The following is a 25,497-nucleotide window of genomic DNA, read 5'->3' as shown; positions in this document are numbered from 1 at the left end:
CGCCCGGCCGGCAACCATATACGCCCGTTCAAGACCCACGCAGCAGTAGTCACATGTTTGAGGGTGAAGAAGCTGACCGATCCAAACCCTCTGTTTCTCCGGCCACCGTCACCAACTGAACAGAGGGAAGCACTCGTTGAAGTCTTTCACTTCGATTGTTCTCTACTACTCACAATAAAACAATGAGCATCACACCTTGGCACTGACGGTGCTTCATGGGGCGAGAACGCTCTGTACAGCTGCTGCTCCCCGAAGCCGTTTCGCATGATAACTTCAATTCAGAAATGTTCATTTAATTTTCAGCCTTTTATCGTATTGTGTTGCCTCAACTCATTTACTCTTGTGAGTGTAATATTTTGACAGGTTATCCGATGACATCGTTCGTAGGTTGTTTCCACATGGCGTCACGTCACTGCGTTTCTATGGGATCAGAATCCCGTCACAAGTATTGCGGGCATATTTAAAAATATAATAAGCGTAAATCAAAAAATTTAAACCGTGAATAAGAACTTTAAACATATTTTAAATGATATTGGACAAAATTAATACATAAAGACAAAGTTGTTCAAATCGCAACCAAAATAATGTTCTCCTTGGTTGTTTTACTCATTTTCGTGTTCTTTGATATTTTCTGCTAATATTTAAACTTTTTCTACGCATACGTTATTTTTTTCCTCGCTTGTTTTTCCACGTTCTGCGCTTGCGTTTCCAAAAACTGGAGTTCGAGTTTCATGGTAATTAGGGCGGGCTTTTGCGTCACCATTGGTCCACTAGTTCTAGATTGACAGCTCGTCCTTTAGCCAATCAGTCGAAGATGGTGTTGTCGTCACTTCATACAAGACTCGCGGCATGTCCTCGGAGGTGGACTATAACTTTTATCTGCAAATCCTGCACAAGGTCCACAGGTAATTGAACATAATAATATCGTTACTGAGTGTCAGATACACTTCTGTTATGAATATGATCTGCCAGGTTTACCAAGTAATTTGATGTCCGATTCCACCATATAGTCCGATAAATTAACATACATGTGTCCCGTTTAGTCAGCGGTGCTATAGTTTACAGTTACTTTATTAAGTTATTTAATATTATTGGCTGTGTATTTAGAAATGAATACTGTATTGTTGTAAATGTGATGATGTTGCTAGCTCGTGACAATGATAATGCCATGCGAATCTTAACTCATTTAGACGAGCACATGATGCAGCGTCTTATCTCACAGTAGTGCATTAAATCAGTAATAAGTGCTAATTGAACGTAGTGTTACCGGGGAACAGATGTGTTTTGTCTGGTTTGTGAATTTTGCTCCAATGCAAGGAATTATGTCAAAGAGCATGGTATTACACTAGTGTGTACATAGGAAACGATTTAAACATTTAAAACGGTCTTTCTGAATAGACAAAGTGTGTAAAAAAGATTTGTAAAGCAGAATCTTAACCCAATCAGCTTTGAAACCAGGTGTCCATGTTATGATTAAAAATGCACAGAACAATGCGTACTTCAACTTCAACAGCGCTTGAGGACTCATTGGAGGAGCAAAAACACTAGTAATAGTCCCTCATGTAGATGGAGTGTACGTTATCATGATATGGCTCAGTTCATGACAACCAATCTTACATTTCAGAGATATTTACTTAGTTCAATTTTGTGACGAAGTCCGTTGCAACTTGAATCTTAAATCATCAGACTATTATTAATGTAATTTGTGTTATTTTTATGTCATTAAACACCATTATAAAGGTGATTAAAAAGCAAACATCACTACAGGAACGTAATGAGACTGGTTAAATAGAGTACTTTAATACAATTGACTAAAAACAATAATAAAATGAGAAAAAGTATTACAGCCGCAACAGAATTGTCTTTTTTGGTGGTTCAAAAGTTCACATTTGTCCATTCAAGTTGTCCAGACAAGTTTAATCAATCAATGTTTGTAAAAAAGTTTCAACTTTGTCTGTTAGTGTGACAGATTGAAAAAGGAACATGTGTATTTTAAAAACGCATAAGTCTGTGTACACTGAAATATATAGTTATATTATATATTAAATATATATTTGCTATTTTGAATATGTAGAAAAGTATTTAAATATAAGTATGTTGTTAATGGTTATTTTGAGTTTATCCGTGATCAGTTAATTGGCACGATATGTTGGACGATCGATTGTTCTGGGTTGATTGTTCTGGTCTGCGTGAACACGAGGGGGAGAGCTCGCGAGAATTCTCCATTCTACATAAAGCTTGCAGTTGAGAAACAGCGATTGCGAGTTTTCTGTCATTTAATCATCTTCCCCTTTTCAGGTATGAAGTATAATAATCAGTCAATACTTTAAAATGATGTTATAATAAAGTTAAAGAGTATGCAGACGCGCGTATATTATTTATTGTGTGTTAGAAATGCTGAAATTGTTAGTTTAGTAATGCGCGAGCTTAGGACTCCATTTTAAGCACGTGGGTCATGGCGTTAGGCCTATATAATGTGGTGCGAAGCTCGAGTATGTTCAATATTTCAGAGATCTGTGTATTTAAGGTGTAATCTTGTTTATTAAGTGTTGATTTGGTAACAAAGGTGCATGAATACAGTATGAAAGGTGAATTGAGAATTTAAGATGCTGAAATAGTGAATTTACGTGCTTATGATTGATTTGTCATATAGTTAATACTCATTTATAACTAAAAAGAGAAATATGTAAGAGTTGATTCTCAGGTAACTGTAAATGCCTAATGTTTAAATCTTTAATGCTTTATTGTATTTTTTTGTATACTTGTTGTAGAGTATGGTTTTCAAATAGATTATTATAAAGAAGTGTACTCATTTATTTAAGTGTGTACTGTGAAAAGTGTTGAATGTATGTTAAGAAAGATGTCAATGAGGTTGATTTAAAAAAGAACTGTTTAATGTCCATTATTACGAAAATTCTACATAAAGCTTGCAGTGGAGAAACAGCGATTGCGAGTTTTCTGTCATTTAATCATCTTCCCCTTTTCAGGGGTACAACATTAGCTTTCTGAAACTGTTGGTCATGACAAAACAACATTGATCCGAGTTCAAGTTTTAGTTAGCAGGTTGTTTTTACTGAAATGTATAGATTCCCTGATCCTATCCACTCAATAAATGTTAAAATGAGTTATTGACAATCTTAAATTGAGGGTCATGCACTTGTATTAGATGGAGCCATTCATGCTGTTCTGATGAGGAAAGTCATATCTTGGATAGCCTTCGAGTCTTTTTAGATGCAGTATACAATGCAAAGTCCATCTCCATGTTTCTTGAAGGAAATATTTAAGAAGCTTATGATCTTCCGTTTTACCAAAGCTGTGGAACTCACTCTTGCACTAATTTCAGGAGAAACGTGGCTGAGGACGTAGTCAACATCGTGCTGGAAAAAATGCATGTCGACAGAATTACAAACTTGTTCAAAAAAGACAAAGCTGGTAAAGAAATGTAACTTACTGTGTTGTCTCTTGCAGAGATCCTGTCCATTAATACAGGGGTGTCCAAAGTCAGTCCTGGAGGGCCTGTGTCCTGCAAAGTTTCGCTTCAACTCTAATCAAACACACCTGAACAGCCAATCAAGGTCTCACAAAACATACTAGAAACTTCAAAACAGGTTTGTTAAACAAAGTTGGAGCTAAACTCTGCAGGACTGTGGCTCTCCAGGACCGACATTGGACATTCTTTAACATATCCAGCAAACCGTAAAGTGGATGTCTTGATGCAAGAGGCCTAGCACTGATGCAACTCAAAATGTTGCATGGGAAACAACTGCTTTCCTAGAGAAAAACAAGTGACATGAATCATACAAAGCAAAACTAATAATAAATATCTTTTGAATGTGTTTTAGTTGTAACAAGTGTAGTAAACAATTTGATCACAAGACTGCAACTTAAATTAAAATGGGTCTAATTATGAAACCATTGCAATAACATTTAAATGGCAGTAACCCTGGATAACGTTTATTACTGATAGATGGTTAGCAGCCAGAATGTCTCAACAATAGTCAACTAATGTTACCTTCACCCAGAAAAGCGTGAGAAAAGACACAAGTTACACGATGTGCTCGTCTAAATGAGTTAAATTGCGAATGGCATAATCATAGTTATGAGGTAGCAGCACACGCATTTACACAAATTCAGTCTTCACTCATAGTACTTATAACATATATAAGAAGTGTGTATGACACTCAATAATGATATAATTATGTTCAAATATGTTCATAAATGTTTAAATCGTTTCCTATGTACACACTAGTGTAATACCATGCTCTTTGACATAATTCCTTGCATTGGAGCAAAATTCACAAACCAGACAAAACACATCTGTTCCCCGGTAACACTACGTTCAATTAGCCCTTATTACTGATTTAATGCACTACTGTGAGATAAGACGCTGCATCATGTGCTCGTCTAAATGAGTTAAGATTCGCATGGCATTATCATTGTCACGAGCTAGCAACATCATCACATTTACAACAATACAGTATTCGTTTCTAAATACACAGCCAATAATATTAAATAACTTAATAAAGTAACTGTAAACTATAGCACCGCTGACTAAACGGGACACATGTATGTTAATTTATCGGACTATATGGTGGAATCGGACATCAAATTACTTGGTAAACCTTGCAGATCATATTCATAACAGAAGTGTATCTGACACTCAGTAACGATATTATTATGTTCAATTACCTGTGGACCTTGTGCAGGATTTGCAGATAACAGTTATAGTCCACCTCCGAGGATATGCCGCGAGTCGCGTATGAAGTGACCTCAACACCATCTTCGACTGATTGGCTAGAGGACGAGCTGTCAATCTAGAACTAGTGGACCAATGGTGACGCAAAAGCCCGCCCTAATTACCATGAAACTAGAACTGCAGTTTTTGGAAACGCAAGCGCAGAACGTGGAAAAACAAGCGAGGAAAAAAATAACGTATGCGTAGAAAAAGTTTAAATATTAGCAGAAAATATCAAAGAACACGAAAATGAGTAAAACAACCAAGGAGAACATTATTTTGGTTGCGATTTGAACAACATTGTCTTTATATATTAATTTTGTCCAGTATCATTTAAAATATGTTTAAAGTTCTGATTCACGGTTTAAATTTTTTCATTTACGCTTATTATATTTTTAAATATGCCCGCAATACTTGTGGCGGGATTATGATCCCATAGGTCTTTTCCATTCTAAACATATAAAAACCACACTGATGCTGCTGTTGTGACTATTATTGATTGGCCTACATGTGCTTATCTTATGAAAGCAGTAATTTTTCTACGCTTACAAATTATGTGTTCAGGCGACAATTCTTTTTTTAAATTTATTTAATGTATTTTTAAAGAAAAAACGGATTTCTATAAATTCGTATTTATTTATCTTATATTTCAATAAATTGTATTATAAAACATTACTTTATTTTCATCAAGTCTGATGAAACTTTAAACCTATTCTTTCTAACTGAAAATAAATAAAAAAGGGCCGTGGCCACGGTTTGAAAATCAGTAAGAATATAAAACCTAATATTACCCAGACACCATAATAGAATGCACACGGGCAACGTCAATTACCCCTGCACCACTGAAACTGATATATAAATTGTGTCTTTTATCAATCTCTGCTAAAACGGCTACTAACACGACCCGGCAATAAACGATAAAAATGATTATAAAGCATCTATATCTAATAGCTTAGATAAATGGATACGTAAATAGATAAGTGGATCTTTCGCATGTTACATGCATTGTGATGGCAGGGAGTCAGAAATGGGAGGCAACCCCCTAGGCCTACAGTAATGGTTTAACCCTTCCGCTCGTCAGCCAATGGGAACTCATCACGCTTACACGTCCAAACTGTATGGAACGCCAGGAGGGCCAAAAACGTGCGTATTTTAACGCGTTGTTTGCGCGTAGAGTACGCGTTGTTTGCGCGTAGAGTACGCGTCGATTTTTCACGCGTAGACTACGCGTACTCTACGCGCAAACAACGCGTACTCTACGCGCAAACAAAGCGTCAAAATACGCACGTTTTTGGCCCTCCTGGCGTTCCATACGTTTCTTTCGTCTTAACACGAAGTTTTTAGGCGTGTTATTTGAGGACACGATGGTTTGTATCGCCATAACGCGATCTTTTTGGCCGCGTTTTGTTTAAACAAACGTTTTTGTCGTGTCAACAGGTCATTTTTGAGCGTGTAATATTTTGACTCTCATAAACGTGACATTCTAATCTTTCTGTTTTGGTTTAACTGCTGACGATTTGACGTCAATAAATAAATTCAAATCACTAATTATATATCGTTGTTATTTAATTGCTTCTTTTGTGGCATACATATATTTATATTCTATCCTGTGTTGTATAACTTACATATGTTTACGTTTTTATATACAATAAGGTCACTGCACACACATATTACAGCCTATAACATCACTTATGTCTTGTATACGTTTTAATACAGAATTTTAAAGAAGATATTTATCAAATAAAATGTATTTATTGAAAAGGGATTAAACTATGTTTTTCATGCTTCAATGTAACCATTATGTCCAAAATGCACATATGTGGATAAGGGAGCAATTAAAGGCATGGTTAGAATACCAAAGGACATTAAAGAGACCTTTGTACTGACTCAAGCAGAGATGAACAGCCCAAAAAGGGCAACCTTTCCAGGCATTAACTTAAAAACTTCAAGCTTCTTCAATCATGAACAGCACTGGCAGCAGTGGTGTCATTCAGGTTCCTGTGCACCACCATCTCTCAGGACCTGGAGTAAGACAATCACATTGGCTCCATTGCTAAAAACGCGCAGCAGGGGATATACTTCTTACATCAGCTGAAGAAGTTCAACCTACCACAAACGCTGTTAAAACGGTTTTACTCAGCAGTCATAGAGTCTGTCCTCTGCACATCCATCACTGTCTGATTTGGCTCAGCCACAAATTAAGACATCAGAAGACTACAGAGGACGGTTCTGACTGCTGAGAAGATCACTGGTGCTCCCCTGCCCACCCTCCAAGACATCTATACATCCAGAGTGAGGAAAAGGGCTCAGAAATTCACCCTGGAACTCTCACATCCAAGCCATCATCTCATCACAATGCTGCCGTCTGGTCGGCGCTACAGAGCACTGAGCACCAAAACAACCAGACACAAAAACTGCTTCTTCCATCAGGCCATCTACCTCTTGAACAGTTCAATGTTTTATACCCACCGTGCAATTAATAACTCTGTGCAATAATACATTTAATTCTGCTGTACATACCACATACTTTGTATTACAATTGACGATTCTTAGTTTTTACTTGTATATTTACATACACACATAGCTTTACTCTCTACGTCTACATCTTTGTCAGGTTTTGGCAGAGACGAAACAGACAGAATGGTAAATTTAGAAGTTGAATTTGCAGAATGGATGGGTACAACGAAATAGGTGAATATCCAGTAAGATGACAAAACAGATGGAAACTTATCCGTAGTGTAACCAAGTCTCTCTCTTTATCTTGCAGATAAAGCTGATGATGAATTCCTTTGCAGGCGGGAAGAAGATTAGCTGAGAAGATCGTGATAGACGGTAGGAATACAGGTACGTATGGTATAGAGTCTGTGTCATGTGTATTTGAGATCATACAATGAGTGAATGTTGGTCTGTGGTATAAATGGGTGCACTGCTGATGAGGTCCAGGTAATGGTGATTAGTAATCGGTTGACAATGAGCGTGTGAATGACTGAGTGGGCGGAGTGAGGGAATGAGTGGAGTGAGATGGTGATGGAATCCTGACAATCTTATGTTTATTATATTGTATTTCTTATTTTTATACCCATAGGACCTTATATAAATCATCTGTGCACTGTATTCTATTGTGTTATGGTCTCTGTGTACTGTTGTCGCTGTTTCTGTGTACTGGATGCTCCTGTCACCAAAACAAATTCCTTGTATGTGCAAACATACATACTCGGCAATAAAGCTCTTTCTGATATTAAAAAATAAGAATAAATAAAAGATTGTGTGGTTTTCATTGTCATCATTTCTTTTATGATATCATATGGAATATACACAGTGGTTGAAAGTTTACATACACCTTGCAAAATCCTAAAAACTTTTTAAATTTAATTTATGCAAATAAGTGTAATTTTAAAGATTTGTTTTTATTTTAGTACTTCCCTGAACAAATTATTTCACATATATTCCACAAAACATAATAAAATCTGAATATATAAAAACACACCGTTCAAAAGTTTACATATTGCTTATTCTTATAATACTGTTTGATGTACCTGGACAATCAATTATAGTTTGTGTGTTGTCTGACTGTTGTCTAAGAGTTTTTGTTTATGAGCCATTTAACTTGTACACTGATCTTCAGAGAAATCCTCCAGGTCCTGCACATGTTCTTTGATGTTCAGTATCTTCTGCATGTCTGACCTCTGTCCTGCAGTAACTCTGATGTTGAGTAGATCTTTAACACTAACATATAATAGTTGTGTATGAGTGCTTGTTGTCAGTCTGAAAAGATTAATCTAACATTGTATAGTCACAGCTGGACAAACATGCAGAAAGTGCTGAAAAATCAAAGACCAGGGAACAGTTTAATGGAACAGGACAACAAAACCACACACACTGTCATCATTTTTCCAGGTCTCACAGTACTGTATTATTAGGGTTGTATGACTTTTGACCACCATACTGTATATCTCTTCATAGGCCTGTCTATATGTAATGTGCAGGGCAAATTTTTAAGTAAACGTAAGGCAATATGATGCTGTATAATGCTTTGTAAATATTAAAAGCACCCTGTGTGATAAGAGGAAGCCAATCCAATGCAGTCGGTAAAGGTTCTTTGACAGTTTAAAAGTTTAAACGGGGATTCTGGGACGAAAGATGAGATGACAACCCATGACATAGGACTGACATCACAACCAACGTATCACTCAGAACTTCTACGTTTACTTACGAACATGCCAACGTACAATTACGATCTCATTCGCGAACAAATGTTACGTGTGACGTTTGCATAGGTATTTGATTACCTAAGAGCGCATCATCTCTCACGCAAAAAATGGTCGTCTGATGTTTATATACGTATATAGCAACGTGCCATAGCATCACAAATGCAAATTTAATCTTAAACAGAGCAACGCTATTGGCTGGTGTACGGTCTGACGCAAACGCACGAACTCAACATTCGTATTTACGCGTACAAATTGATCGTGTTGACGCGTCCAAATTTCACGCGTTTCATGTTAAGAGTATTGTCCCCGTTCGCGTTCCATACTCGTTCAATGTCTTGACACATGAAATCATGTTTAATTAACAAGTTCGGGAGGAGCCGGAGGCCCGGAATAATAATAAATGAAATTGGTATAATACATGTTGAATACTGCAGAATATATCTCTTCTAATATCTTGAATTAGTCGTGTATACCGAGCTGCAGCGGACACATTTAAACGACTTTATTTGGAACCAATTTTTCTCTTTAATACCGCGTGGGGTATATATATGTTGCTGCAGATTGGGCTGACATTCTTGACACACCCACCAAACAAAAGAAAACGTATCTCTAACCCCGTTGCACACCGTTTCCAGGAAACATGTCGTTCAACCCGGAAACCGGATCAAAATCTTGCGCTCCGGTTTAAGCTTGGACATGTCCCTGGACAAAATCTGTTAACAAAATGTTAACAGCAGGTGGCGTATCAATATAAAAAGTCAAAAGCAGGGTATTCAAAAGTTCCAAGAGGTCAGTTCTTTATACTTTACTTTATATTTTCTTGTAAACGGAGTTCCGTATGCTTCTTGTGAATAAATACATATTTGATCAATTTAGCATAGTTATATGTTGAGTTACCAATTGAGGCTGACTGGTCTTAAGCAGTGGCGGTTTTACGCACGGGCGAACCGGGCAGCCGCCCGGGGCGCCAAATTTTCACGACACGTGGGGGGCGGCACAAGCACTTGAAAAAGAAAAATAATCCGCGCCGCAAAGCAGGTTTCTATTATGTATAATATAACTGTCTGTGTGGGGAATTGGTAAATCGCCGCCCCTGCTTGCTGAGAAGCGCAGAAGCTGTGTGAAAACTGTAAAGGGGAGGGGCTGATCCCCTGATGGACAGTTCACCTCTCCCAAATGGAGCGGACAAGGAGGGGGGCCCATTTAGTGGGCTAAAATCAGTCACACCTTGACTTTCTTCTAAATAACGCACATTTCATTCATAATTTTAAAGCACAGGCCTATTTTTCCACGTTTTTTTCTGCATTGTGTGTGAAATGGCTAATAAAAAAAGTTAATCCAAAACGATTATGTGGAGGTGAAGTGGTTTAGTCTTGATTGTCGAGTGCCAGATAAACATGAAAGCGATGGAGAGAAAAAGGTTTAAGCCGTCAGGTGCCCAATATAAGAAAAAATCAAAGTAGAAGCGGAGAAAGGAGCAAAAGATAAAGGTATGTAACTACGTTCTCTCTGTATGATTACGGTGACGTTATCCATCATCAATGAAGGGCTAATGTTAATGGGTGGTAACGTTAACTCTTACGTTTGTTAGCCTTCTTGCTATGGTGCTTATACAACAATAATTCGGTTTTAACTCAACAAACACGAGATCTAATTTCACCATAAGATTGTGCTTTGCAACAAAACTGTTACAAGTAAAGTTATTATTTATTTCCATCATTGGGGTTAATGTTGGGCCCTGTAATTAGCCAACGAAATTAACATATGTCTGGATGTGTTCAAAGGCAAACATTTGCTATAACTCTGTTGCGTGACAAAGAATATAATTCGAGGCAGTAACCAAGGAGCTAATTGTTCCTCCCTTAGATTAGATTAATAAAGCGTCTAATGAGTCATGACAGACATTTGGCATGTAAGGGCATGTTTATTTAAATTTGCAATTCATAAGAGTTATACTGTAGCCTACTGTCTTTTGATGTCAATTTCAATTGCAAATTCATGGGCACTTCTAAAGTATTTTGGAGAATCCTCTGTCACTGGTCAGCCATCAAAAACCATCAGCCTCCTTGAATTTTATCACTTTTATGCATGATAAGGATCTATCAGAGATCTACCCCAACTTTTGGACTGCTCTCAGGATTACACTTACTCTGCCAGTCACTGTGGCTCAAGCAGAGAGGAGCTTTTCAAAAGTTGATCAAGTCATACCTGAGGTCAACCATGTCTCAAGAACAGCTCACTGGCCTTCCTATCATCAGTATCAATAACTCAATAGGGGGCAGATTTCGTATGATGACATTATTGATGATTTTGCATTAAGGAAGGCCAGAAAGGTCAGGTTTTAGTTTGTGTTTTCTGTTCTTAGTGCAATAGTGTAATAATTAGATTTGCTTTTGTGTGATGAAGGATTTGTGCTATTTAGAATATTTTTTCTATATTTTATTTGTATATTATTCTTAATATTTTAATGTTGTTGTTCTCTGGTCGTGTTACATCATGATACATATGTACATCATGTACATATGTTGCAACATTTATGTACATAGAGTATATTTAAGTTCTGATAACTTATACTGATTTGTGCAGAATTGTGTTTTTAAAATGTTCTGTTGAAGGATTTGTGCAATTGAGAAATATAAGGTTCGTCTTACACTTATATAGTTATGGTAAAACATGGCTTTTTTTCTCTCGGATGGGTGGGAGTAGATGGGGGGGCACCCAGAGCGGATCTCGCCCGGGGAGTGATTCAATGTAGAACCGCCACTGGTCTTAAGTATAACGAACTGTTCTATAAGCGTCTTTTATAAATCCAATTTCACATCTCTACACATAATTATGAATTACGAATACATGAATGAAACATTTCTTTATAAATTTCAATAAGTAATTTCTAAGTAATTTACAAATGAAAAATTAAAATGGTTCCACAACTTTGCACCTATCGCTATCTCACTACCGTAAACTTTTAAACGATAAAACTTATTGTAAAAAAAATATTAGACAAGCTTTTAAACTAACATAATGCACATTATTGGGTATATTCCTAAATGTTGTCAGCGTCGTACTCCATGTGGCTCTACGCCTGCTTGTAATTGGTCCGTGTGATATCCCGCCCTCCGGTCTGTAGACGTCACCTCAATCTTCGTATGTGTTTGGCTAAAGATTCTGTCAGTCAGCCCTCGACATGGCCGACATTGAAGTGCATTAAATCTAGTGGCAGGACCGAAGGAAGAATTCTATAAGACAACCGATAAGGTAAAATATACTTTGGTTGCGATATGTCATACACAACAGGAGAAGATAGCTGGGTTATGGTATTAATATGTTGGGATATGTCGAAGAAAGCCAGGATAGATCGCTGTCGGTATGTGAAAACGTCCTCTCTTTTAGCAGCTAGCGGATGACAGCCTGAGTCTCATCAACAACACCGGTCACAGGCAGCAACCTGCAGCTTTACAGTCCACATCTGTTGATTTATCAACGTTTTTCTTCATACATATGCTTGTCTTATGGCAGGTTAATAGAAACGCCTTGAAGATGACGCCAAACCCAGTTTGCTTTAATGCATCGTTTCATAAGCGCAGGTTGATGAGCGTCGCCTTCATGCTCGATCATATGTGGAATGGATGGTTCACATAATACATTAACAACGTTCTCATTGATGCTTTTTTGATAAAGACTGTTTATCGATGAGTGCGGAAGGAGATGGAAGACAAACAGTTCAATGTTGACTAGGCTTGAAATTACAACGAGTTATTGTGGTTGCCAGGCATATTTAAACGTTTTACTAATGCGTTAGAGGCTTTTTAGGTTTTCATTGCGAGTCTGTACTGAATGTATGATGCATATTCTTCTGACTATAGCTGTGAATCTGATTCCAAGTTCTCTGAAACAGCCATTGTTGGGTAAGTTACTCTGAAAAAGTAATTAATTACTAGTTACTCATTACATATTCAATAGTGTTATTAGATTACTGTACAAATTACTCTGTCCAAAAAGTATTTAGTTACTCATTACTAATTACTTTCTATATCCTACATCAACCTTAGTTAAGTGATTCAAGGATAGACATGAAACGGCTTATTTAATTCATTCAAATAAATAATATTATTAACTGATCATAGTATTACAAATGTGAGAATTATACATTAAAGCACAGATTTTAAAGTGAGACTTTGAATTGTGATGTCAATTACACTATTGCACAGCATATATTTCACAAAGTATTTAGTTTAATTACATCAAAAGTAACTGTAATTAAATTACAGAAAACATATGAGTAATCCCTTACTTTACTTCTTCAAGGGAAATGTAATTAAATTACAGTAACTAATTACTTAGTAACTAGTTACACCCAACACTGGAAACAGCCTTATCCCATGATTACATAAACCACTGTGGCCATGGGAAAATCCATAGGTAAATAACTGAAATCAACTGGGGGACGACTGTTTTAATGAGAAACAGATAGCATGACCAGATCTTTGCTGTGTGAACTTTGATCCGTGAATGTGTCTCTCTTTAGGGAGGGCTGCAACTGCAGCCAGGAGAGCAGAGGGAAGGATGCCATCTCCTTCTTTTTCCCTCGATGCCCAGCTGCGCTTCCACGACAAATGGCTGAAGATAGACCTGCAGGTAAGGTTCAAATGAAGTTTGTCCAAATATTCTCTAGTTTGCCCCAAGCCTTGATGATGAAATAGAAAGTGGTGTTTTCTGGTGGGGAGAGATTTCCGAAAAGATTATTTTTAGTTTGCACTGTTGGTCAGCAAATACTGTATATCTAAATTTGTCCAGTTAAACCAGCTTACTAACGCTTCAGCAGACGAAGAAATAATTTGTAAATACTGACACTGAGTTGTTGTTGTTAATGTTTTCTGGTCTGTAGCACCTTGAATGCATTGCTTGGGGGATGTAGCTGTTCAAAAGCTTGTAATGTGTTTTTAAAGACTGTTCCCGAAGCTTTTTATTTGGGCTCTCAAAGCAAACAGAAGTCTCTTTTTTATATTTATGTCATCTTGCCTGCGTTTACAAGGCCACTTAAGTAATTATTTTAAAGACTTAGTTTTTTGTCCTTTCTAAACTGAAAAAGAACAAATCACTCAAATGAATAAAAATTCCCATCACCTCTCTCGTGATTGACTTCTTCCTTTTTTGTTTTCCGATATTTTGTGAATCGATTTGAATTGCTAGAAATATATGAATCTATTTTTTCTCCCACCCCTAATATATATATATATATATATAGTATTTTTCTGTTCAAAGTAGTTCTGAATAATTGTTTTTATATACTTTGGTATTTATTGTACATGGGTAGCTTTCCTGTAGCTCAGTGGTAAACAACGCATGGTTGTGGCTTCGATCCAAGGGAATTGCAGATACATAAGTATAAATGTATAGGATAATGCAATGTATTGATAATAATACATTACTATGTTAACTTAATACGTTTTAATAAAAACTTTTTTGTGTATGACAACTGACAAGTCATATAAGTTCAAATGAAGATGTGCAAAGTAGCTATATGAGAATAAACTACAGGTCTAACACAAATGTTTGTGAAGCTGCCTATTTAGTTGTAAGCAAGAAACACGCAATGAAGAATTGTTGAGCAGATTCAATTTCATAACACTGGATGCATTTAGTCCTGATTCCCGGAAGTCATGCAATGATTTCCCAAAATGCTGTTTGTGTGTTTGTGTCTTTCCATTTGAGTCTATGAGATATTTTTCTTGCGGATTGCTCAAGGAGTCCTGTAGCTGTTATTAGCATCAGCTCAATGGCTGTGATAGCCTGTCTGCTTTTCACAGATTGAGGTATGGTGTCTTATTTAATTTGTCATGTGGACGTTTGAAACTTGAGATTGGGCTCCGAATTTCAGCAATTATTGCTTAAGTCCTAACGGAGCCCTTGGCAGCTTTGTGAGGAGATAACATCTGTGTTGTGGGGGGAAATAGAAATGTTACAGATGCTTATGGTCACCAAAGACCTTTAAGGCTGGATGAGGAGATTTTCTCTGCTTGAATCTAATTACTTCTGCCAGGGAGACGGTTGCTGTAGAAATTAAAACGGGGCTTGGGAAACTTTTGCTAGACATACAAAATCTAATAAAGGAATGCAGGACTAATTTGTTGGTGAAATATAATCTGAATCTTGTGATGTCTGTTACAGCGAGCCTTCTCTCCTGAAGGACTGTGTGAGATGTGGAATGAGATGGTGAAGGATGAGGAAATTGTCTTTGACAGAGAAGAGTCTACCAATCCAGGTAAAACTAAGATATTTGTCCCAATAAACTTTCCAGGAATTAATGCAACTAGAGTTTTTGAATAAATAATAGTTTTATTTATTAATAATTGTAGTAATACAGGGTTTTTCCTGGCTCAAATGAGGTGGAGGTGTTGCAACGCATGTGCAAGTTGCTTTCAAAACACTTATATTCAAGTAAAAAAAATTGAATGAAATTGACAACTAATAATAAATTAATAAATAAATTAAAACGTTACATTTATTCAGCGGATCAGAAAATCTGAATTTTTAAATTTAAGCTTTTATCCTTTTTAACTAACTTCAGCCCATAATTACTCATTACTTATAAAAGCTCATTCACATCCAATGTTCTCTTGTGGTTCACTGAGCTTTGAATGATTCGCTGATCTCTTACATTCTGTTTAAACGAATTGTTTCAAAGGAGTCATTTTTTTGCGTTTCTTTTTGATCGCAATGTGCCTTCATAATGCCAGAACCATTATAACTCGCTCTGTGCAGTATGACGCTGATTGAACGAGCCAACTTCACAGCTAAAAACATTGCAATGATGTACAACACATTAATTTAAGAAACCTTTTCAAGAAATTGAACGAAGAACACTTGAACAGCCATCAAGCACAGCTCCTAATATAGCTCTTCTAGTGAACTCTTCAGTGCCAGGGAAAGTCACATGCTTCTGCGTTTGTAACAGGCTTTTATGTTTATAAAACAAGTTACTATTTATCCCGTACTCATTTTGTGAGATAATATTTATCTAATGGTTTTCATCACAAAAACCTCTGAAATGAATGCCTGTCATGGAAAGAGCCAGAATATCTCACTCTTTCTTATTTTCAGAGGACTGCACCACCGATTGCACCCAAAAGAAAGATGATCCAAATGATAAGGAAAAGAAGGAAGAGGAGGAGGCATCCTCACCTTCGGCTGTCCATCACTCCATCATCGAGATGTGGGATTGGGGGAGGCAGCCAGGTGGGTGGCCATAATTCATGACAGTGAGATTTCTTTACAGTTGTGAATGACGTTCAGACAGAGAGTGCCGATTCTTGCATTACCTGACTGGCAGGGTCATCCTACTTATTCATGTTGCAGCACGAGTTGGGATCTCTGCTATTTTCCTATTTGTTACCATTGTTTTTCGACCACTATACTGTGTGTGTAAATGCATGATGTTACTTTGATGTCTACTCCCTAAAGTCCGTGGCATAATTGACTTTCCTAGTCCGTGTCTGTCTCGCGCACAAATGGTTCCCTCAGCTTCCTGCGCATACTCATCATGGATTAAGCGTGGACATCCAAGTTCAACACATGCGCAATACAAATGAGTATGGGTGCTCTACCAGACCGCCAGAGGGCAGCGCTGAGTCGTGTCATTTACAGACTTACTGCAAACAATCCGAGCAAACAGCAAGACAACAAGAACAACAACCAAACAGTTTGGAGAAGGATATGCTTCTAACCCTACTGTTCTTGGTTTCAGCGTGTTGGTTTTGTATCATTCTTGTTCGACAACTGTACACTGCACACTTTTTGTGTGTATTGACCCCCTAGTGGACTAGTGTACATTTTTTGCACATGCGCTGTTGTACGCGGCACGTCCTGTCGGTCTCAAAAAGTGGGCTGCGTATGGACGGGTCGTGCGGACGACAGCGGACCCTTCCGATTTTGAAAATTGTGTCATGTACAGGGACACGGAAGGACCATACTGCAATGTGTTTATCAAACCAAAATGTGACCACACAACCAAAACTGATATAGTTGAACCTAACACGGTGTCTACACTGGACGTTTCCGACGCGACATGACAAAAGACATTAAAAATATATTTGGAACATGATAATTTTACATTTTGTCCACATTGGATGCGCCTCGGTGCACTGGTCTCATTAGGTGTGTAGACATGGTGTGATTATTTGAAAGAACACTGTGGTTTGGTGCTGCCAGTGATGCAGAAATTATAATAGAAATGATTTTGGGCTTGTGAGGGGTGTGTGATGTCATATAGTGTCATAACCCATATTAGAGCATACTTCTACAGACCTCTGGGTTTATGCAAGAAGGTGGCTTTACATAACAGGAGAGGTGGCTTGACACATATACACCTCTGTCGTTCTTGTCCCATCAGCACACCTAAGTGCAAAGCAGTTTCCATTGGCTGTGTTCCTCATCAACACAGCACTGTAATGTAGGATAGCAGATGGATTTGCCACATTTAAATGGCCCAGTTATTCAGCCCTGTCACCACACGAGTGACCTAGTCCCTCTCAAAGCGTGTGTGTGTGTGTGTGTGTGTCTTCGGTTGGTCCCGCTTGGCACGTGAGCTGTTTGGGGCTCGGGTAACTGTACAGACTGTCTGTTTGAGGTTATTTTTACATCATTAGATGTGTATGGGGTTGTTAGTCTTGGGTGTTTATATGTATGTCTAGGTGGAGCAGCTTTCTGGAGGGTGGTGATAAGCACATGCTGATGGAAAGGCTCATAGCCCCCCCCATGAACATCACAGGCCAATAAAGTGGGGTTCTGTCACTCCTTACCATCTGGTGACCCTGTTATTTTGTTAAACTAGTATGAATATTATTTTTTTAGACCTCTCTATTAAACGAACTTTGGCAAGGGGGTGGCGCATTTCCCCCCTGTTTAAAACAAATTGTTAAATCTTCAAAGGGATATTTCATACAAAAATTCTGTCATTTATTTACACTTATGTTGTTCAAACCCTGTGTATAACTCTTGTTTTCTGTGAGCACAAAATAAGATATTTTGAGAAATGTCTCAGTGGTTTCACCTTTCCAATGGAAGTCAATGGGAGCCATGGTTACCTTCAAAATATTTTATTTTGTGTTCTGTAGATGAAAGTAAGTCCTACATGCTTAGAATGACATGAAGGTAAATAAATAATGAAATAATTTTTATTTTTGGAAAGAATTCTCTCTATACCTAGACATTGTCGTAAATCTGTCCAGTCAGTAAGTGGGTCAGTTGATGTAATTGATCCGATGGATTCAAGGTGCTGTATGTTTGATCGGTATATGTTTGTTTATACGTTCAGCTAGCTAAAAGAATACAATAAATTACTTTAAATTACTTTCTTTTTGTCATCTGTACACCAACAATAAATAAAAACATAATAAATAAAAAGTTATTTTTTAGAAATGCCTTAGGCCTTTAAGGTTGAATAAAGATGAGAACTATTCGAAAATTATAGGAAATTCGCACCCCCCCCCCCCCAAATGGACGCAGTTACTGTATTACACACACATAAACGGAGAGAAAGAGACCATTTACGCCTTAAATCCGTGACGACACACTGCTTTATTTATTATGGAATAGGCAATCTTACATCAAGCCATACATTTAAGATAACGCGCTGAATGATTCATATATTAACTACCAAATGATGGCACTTATTAACAGTACGTAGATCAGCATCAACCGCTCATAATTCTAGGACATTTCCTTGTAAAATATGAGCATGCACATTTATACCAACTTAAAAACAGCAGTGTGGTTAATCAAGGAAAATATAATAAAGCCATAAAGATTTAGACCAGACTTAAAACGCGTTAAAACATATTAACCTAATGACGGCATTTATTAACAGTCCGGAACTATTTCATGAATTAACAGCTCAAAAGGCTTCTATTTCTATTATCATGAAAAAGTTTCTCCAGTCTGGCAGTGATCGTTTTTCTAGACTAACAGTTAACTCGTGCTGTACAAACTCCATAAGATTTTTAAATCCCTTTCCTTCGACAAATCCGATCGGAAGCATATCCTTAGTGATCATCTTAGTAATTAAAGTTGTTATTTACTCAACTGTCAGGCATACAAATTAGTTGGTCTGACCATAAAACTAGCAACTGATTGCTGACCTGTGGATGGACCTGCTGGGTGCTTCGCCCTCAAATGATTGTGCATCGTAGTTGTTGATCCATGATGAGCCAGCTTTGCATTGCAGAGTTTGCACTGCACTTTATTCTCATTCATTTTATTAAAGGACCCCCACAAAGAACTCATTGTTGACACCGTCTCAATTTATCGTATCCGTTATGCCACGCGGGTCTACAGTGTGCGTAACTTCGTTAACAATTGTTGGGAGTTGTTTTCCTCTACCGTGTCTTGATTGAAAGCCTTTATGTTTAAGGTGCATCGTTTTTGGCAGCGCCACCCTTTGGTTACATGAACACAGCGATTAAAACACAGCGATTTTTTTTTTTAAGATCGCACATACTATTCGAAATTCTATAATTAAAAAACTAATTGAATATTCAAAATTCGTGACTCATCCCTACTTTCAATAACTTATGATTGCAATTTTTAGCAAGAAATTAGTATTGTAATTTTAAATATGTGATTGGTTATCGCAAAGACGGGCTCTGTTTATAATGTCTCTCTAAGCTGCCCTCGTGCACAAATGTGCCATTGTCAACTTAGTGTGAACACGGTGGTTTAGTGGTTTCGTGTTCATACAATGGACGTCAAAAGGGGCCAGTGTTGTTTGGCTTTGTGGCCTCCTTCAAAACAGTTTTTGTGTTTTAACAGTTTTGAAATGACATGAGAGTGATTAAATTATTTTTCATTTTTTGGCAAAACTTTCCCTTTAAAACTCTTTTCTTTAATTAGATTTGTCTAACATTCAAATTCCTTCTTTTAAAACTGTTGTGCTATTTGGACTGCCCTGTGAGGGTAAGGCAGGTTGGCTTACATAAAGCTTAAGTGGATTTAAGATTGGCTATTTCAATTCACCCTGTCTGCCTATATGAGGCTTTTAACCAGAGGCAGTGCACACAAAGGCACGCACATCGACAACAACAGTCAGCTGGAGCAGGTTTTATGCAGGCATAATAAAGGCTTTGGTTGGAATGCATACCAAGGGTTTATTCATCCACATACAATATTTCAAGTCAGCAATGTTAATGAAGAAACCGGCTTGTCTTTAGATGTTTTGTGACTTTGTGTTTTAAACATATTGTCTTAAGCCCTCATATAGTTGAAAGGAGTTTTGTGGCTTTAAGCATAATTGTGAAAAGTTAAAAGTGAAAGAAATGGTTCTACTATACAGTATATGTACTGTATTTAATGGGTCTATATTACAATATATATCTTATATTTATATTTACTTAATATGATTTATAAACACAAATATTTAATGATTCTGGATCCTAACGTTCAAAAAATGGCAAGATTATAAATTACTATTAAACTGTCCTAGTCTTCATCTATTTATGTGTGTTAATATATTTTTCAATCCTTACAGAAGCTGTAGAGCTAAAGGACTGTCTGATGGCACTGATAGATGATCAACAGAAGTTATCTTCACAGACAGCTAAGAGCACGCTCTCCTCGCTGCGTCTGAGCCAGCGGCTGGTGATTCTGGAGCGCTACCTTATCTCGCTCACCCATAGCATGATGGAGGAGAAATACAAAGTGCGATGGAAAAGCCCGCCCAGCCCTCCGTTGTCCGTTGTCGATAACAAAAGGTACCAGAATAATAAGCTTTGGCTAAACAAGAAGGTAACTTTTGAGCTTGGTATTAACATGAGCTTTTGTTTTCAGCACTCGGCAGGTCAGTAAAGGAGTGGAAGGTTTGGCTCGGGTGGGATCGAGAGCAGCACTTTCCTTTGCTTTTGCTTTTCTTCGCAGAGCCTGGAGATCAGGTGAGCTCATTCCCAGCATCAATGTTTATTTTAAAATCGCTTTACCGCCATTACGCCAAATCTTTCAGGTTGCCTGATCGTTCCACCCCGTGCCAATCCGGATATGGAAAAAATCCATTCCTGCTTATGCACCATGCCGCCAAACGGAAGTAAGCCACAGGATTTATAAGGGAGGTGTAAAACGGAAGTAACGGTGTGGGAAAGGAAAAGCACAGTCTGGTTGGGTGCCTGGGAGCGCAAGCAGATCAGCGTTCAAGGGTGTGGAGAGCTAACCTGTGTGTGTGTGGATGGGGTGCATTTGCCGGAGTGGCGGATTTGCAGTGATAGCCAGGTGCAACGAGACTCCAGTTATTTCTCCGGTTTGGTTCATCTATGAGTGTCGCAAGTGCTCAGGTGCCTCTCTTTCTGATGTGACAGTATTCTTTTAAGAAGACTCACTCCATCTCAAGTGCCTATTTTACATGTTTTTGGACTGTGAGACTGGTTGAGTTAAATTGAAACTCTTATGTTGGAATGAACTGCGTTCTCAAAGACTCGGACTAAGTTATGTGACCCAGTTTTTCATTTGAAGGAAGTGGTGTTCTGTTTATATTTATTAATATTTACTATTACAAATTATATCTAATTAAATAGCTGCTGAAAGCATTGCCAGATTGTTTTTCCTTGCCCTTTTGAATTTCTTTGAATTTTTTACCTTTGAACTTTGTCCTTTGTACGATTTTTTTGTCGTTGTGTGTCGGTGGTATTTCGGTTTCCCAGCTTATTCTGGGAACTGTATAAACCTACATTTTGAAAATTTTAATTAACAAAATTAATTTATTTTATCTTCCGAGCTGAGAACAGTTTGTAGTCTTGCAGTGTCGAACTAGGCTTTAAACATAACTGTAACTGTTCCATACAGTGCTTAGAATGGTTTGGTGCGATGTTGGAAAATGACACACCTCCAATGACACGACCAAATTGAAATGTTTTGCACACAACTCGCCCTCAAGCCATCCTCATTGAATATGATTTTCTTCTTGAAGAATAACGCAGTCGAAGTTATAAAACCATGTATCGTTTTACTTCCAAGCGGTAGAATGGGAGTGAATGGTGGGCAATTTTTTTAAGCTCCAAAAAGTGCATCCATTGATCAAAGAACTGCTCGTCATGGCTCTGTGGACTTAACAAAGGTCTTCTAATGCGAATTGCTGCTTTTGTTTAAAGCAACAACGAGACGTTTTTCAACCTAACAATAAACCCTCTAAAATTATTTTAGTGGTAGGACAACTCTTAACTGGACGACTTCTACTGCCGCTGCTACCCAAGCAGCCCTCTATCGGCTGAAATCACACTTGTAACTTTGGTGTGTGGGTAAATTCACAAGCCCCGCCCATCACCTGCTTTACGCTATACGTCCCCGTTTTACTCCTAGCCTGGGTGAAGTTTGCCAACATCTTACAATAAGACGAAACGATCTGGTTCAACGCAAGTCTCCAAACAATCACCATGGCTAGTGACAATCTAGTTTTAGCTATTAGTCTGGTATAGGCCCGTAGGATAACCCGCGGGAGCCAAAAGAGCCCTCTGGTGCGCTTGAACCGGAGGCTTGTTTTTCCCGTAAATGACGGTGACGAAAGCACCCACACAGAGGAGATGGGATCCTATTGGAACAAAACGAAAACAAATCCTAATTTGTGGATTATGAAAAATTTCTTAATCTCTCCTAAAATAGGAAAAAAAGAAGCCAAAGGTAATCTTCACTGAAACTCATCTGGTTATGTTCTGTTTGGATGTTGAGAGCGGTAAAGAACACTATCCACAGGGAATGGGTGGATAACAGTCTGTCTTGTCCAGGAAACAGAACCTCCCTGAAAGCTGAGCCATATGCACATTCCATTGAACGGCTGGATTTGAGCAGAAATGCCATTGATCTCAGAGTATGAAAGAGAGAATGAGAATAGGAAAAAGAGGAGGTTGCTGGAAGCCAGAAAGAGTGAATGTTTATTCTGTTGTAAGGTTGACAGTATCAGGTATTTACAGTTGGCAAATGCTTTTTCCTCGGGATAGAAGTCTGATAATGAATATATTTCAAACAGCAAATGTAATGTAACAATTAAAATGCTCTCATCATGTTCATTAAAAATGTGACCCTTCTCGTGAAATCCCAGCAAAAGTATTTTTACTGTTTTCTACATAAGATCATTCTACAGAATATTCTCTTAAAATCTAACAACAATATATTCAATATTGACCAAATAATGCCATTTTTAATGATTGAAATCTTAAATTAATGCTTGAAATTCATCTTTGATGCTTGTTATCTAATAATTAATTAGATTGAGACTTAAGCCCGAGTTTTCACAGGGTCACAAATGTTTAAATGCTGATCAATAATGTTAAATTTAGATAAAAACGTTATGGTTCATAAAATAACACAAATCTGGTCGAAAAGTTGGAGACATATAGCAAACAGTAAACAGAATGACAGACTTTAATATTGCTGCATTTTGTTTACTTGTGTGTCCGTTTACCTGCTTTACGTGTCTGTTCTACTGTTGTTAAAATAAGCACGTGTCTTTTGGTGGGAGAGAAGCAGCGCGCGGAGCGGAAAGGGTTAAAATGAAGCGGGTTTGGAGCCAGATAAAGACATCATAGGATATAGCAGCAAAAGATCAGTAAATGTGATTCTCCGTTGTGTAGATACGCAACTCAATTTAAACAACCGAAATAGTCAAATGTTTCTGTTGGTTTATTAGGCTATGTCTCGCGTTCCGGATTTAACAAAGCAAAGGTCCGGATCAGGCCCGCCAATAGAAAATGTGAAGATGACGTCACGCCCAATGTTGCATGTTGCAGTGATGCCACCATCTTTGGAAGATAATACTCCACTGCTATTATTGTTTTCATAGCAGTTACTTGTTTTGTTTGATATATGGAGAAATCGAAAATGAAAGAACCATGTGCTTTTCCTGAACTTTTAAATGATCATCCTGTTAAGCTACATGACGCTTTAATTCAAAGTGACATACAAAGTGACAAATTTTATAAGTTTGCGTGTTACTCTGGGGATCAAAACCATTGCTGCTAATGCAATGCTCTCTCAGTCAAGTTACAGTAAGCATTGAGCTGTTGTGTTGGTCCTGTTTCAGGTGATGATGCAGACCTATGCAGTGAGTTACTACAGGAATCTCTGGACGCCCTACGCGCTCTCCCAGAAGCCACACTGTTTGATGAGGGCACAGTGTCGCCCGTCTGGCTGGAAGTGGTCGAGAGGGCTACCAAATTCCTCAGGTTTACTGGCCTTCTTGACTTTTTGCATTCACTGACTGATATAATAAAAGTGTTCAGAAGTTTTTACTTTCAGAAACAGAAGACCTGTTATGTTTCAGTGCACTTAGTCACAATTTTTTTATTTTATTTTTTATTCTAATATCCTTGATTATTTTAGTTGTTTCATAACCAGTTTAAGATAAATATTCTCACAAAATGGAAATTCTGTCATCATTTACTCACCCTCAGATTGTTCCAAAACTGTATAAATGTATGTGTTCTGCTAAACCCAAAGGAAGATATTAGGAAGAATGTAAATAATCCAAACAGATCTCCTCCCCCCGTTGACTCCCATAGTATTTATTTTCCTTACTATGTCAGGAAACGGGGGATGAGATCTGTTTGGTTACTGACATTCTTCCAAATTTCTTCCTTTGTGTTTAGCAGAACACATACATTTATACAGGTTTGGAACAATCTATGGGAAAGTTAATGATCACAGAATGTTTTATATTTGGAGAACTATCTCTTTAAACATAACAGTAGGTAAAACAACAACAAAAAAAGTGAATATACCCTGAATATAACATGTTTCGCCATCTACCATCTAATAAGCTTGACCATATATCTGTATAATGTGAGTGTCCGGTGCTGTTTAAGCTCATTTGACTGTGCTCTTGTTTGTCAGCGATATCCATGGAAGTGGCAGTGGAAAAGCTCCCAGTAACATTCCCCTGCAGGATCAGCACTTGGCTCTGGCCATTCTGCTGGAGCTGGCAGTTCAGCGAGGGACTCTCAGGTACCCCTCCTTTCACTCATCTTACATTTGACAAGGGACTAAAATGAAGGTCTCTCTCATTTAATGACTAATAAACATATCTACCAAATGTAAAACATTTAGCTTTTGCAGCATTTAATTCTGTCAGTATGAACAATGAATGCTGCAGTCAGTGTTGTGTCACACACAACATTTGTTAGGATCTGTTAAAATGACACAAAATAAAAACACTACAGTCTTTCTCCATGTTGTTGTCATGTAGTCAGCTGCTTTCTGCTGTTCTGCTGCTGCTGAGACTCTGGGACAGCGGAACCAGAGAAATGGATAATGAACGTTCCACCCAGGGCACCAGCGCCCCCTTACTGCCCCTCCTGCAGCGTTTTCATAACATCCACAGCACTAAGGAGGAGCCCATTGCTGAGGAGGAGATAGAGGTGAGATCAAAGTTCTGAAGAAAATCATTTATCTTACTAAAAAGCATAAAGGTAGTTGAATGATTGTAATGCACAATGTGGAGGCCAAGAACCACCCGACACGAAGGGGATTTTAATACGAAGTGCATTAAAATCCTTTGATGTGCGGCTAGCTGTGGATTAGCCC

At 37.9% G+C, this 25,497-nt stretch overlaps 1 protein-coding gene across 9 annotated transcripts in view; it reads left to right on the top strand.

Moving 5' to 3' along the window:
- The first annotated feature begins 6,107 nt into the window (after positions 1–6,107).
- The window catches only part of herc2 (HECT and RLD domain containing E3 ubiquitin protein ligase 2), a 62,510-nt gene continuing 43,120 nt past the window's right edge, over positions 6,108–25,497 (top strand). For 4 of the 9 annotated variants that reach the window (XM_056751341.1, XM_056751340.1, XM_056751339.1 and 1 more), the window contains exons 1-9: positions 12,107–12,201; positions 13,472–13,581; positions 15,115–15,208; positions 16,048–16,182; positions 20,468–20,690; positions 20,767–20,867; positions 23,999–24,140; positions 24,808–24,918; positions 25,160–25,331. In XM_056751341.1, coding sequence (XP_056607319.1) covers positions 13,510–13,581; positions 15,115–15,208; positions 16,048–16,182; positions 20,468–20,690; positions 20,767–20,867; positions 23,999–24,140; positions 24,808–24,918; positions 25,160–25,331 — 1,050 coding nt within the window. In that variant the 5' untranslated portion in view covers positions 12,107–12,201; positions 13,472–13,509. Of the gene's footprint in view, positions 7,580–9,893; positions 10,437–12,106; positions 12,202–12,809; positions 12,852–13,471; positions 13,582–15,114; positions 15,209–16,047; positions 16,183–20,467; positions 20,691–20,766; positions 20,868–21,009; positions 21,261–23,998; positions 24,141–24,807; positions 24,919–25,159; positions 25,332–25,497 lie in introns of those variants that run through there. The other 5 variants (XM_056751337.1, XM_056751334.1, XM_056751335.1 and 2 more) reach the window with 5 other exon arrangements.

The sequence above is a fragment of the Triplophysa dalaica genome, chromosome 6, assembly GCF_015846415.1.
Source record: "Triplophysa dalaica isolate WHDGS20190420 chromosome 6, ASM1584641v1, whole genome shotgun sequence".
In the NCBI taxonomy this organism is placed as follows: domain Eukaryota; kingdom Metazoa; phylum Chordata; class Actinopteri; order Cypriniformes; family Nemacheilidae; genus Triplophysa; species Triplophysa dalaica.
The sequence above is the reverse complement of the archived record's forward strand: the minus strand, read 5'-3'. Positions and strand labels throughout refer to the sequence as shown.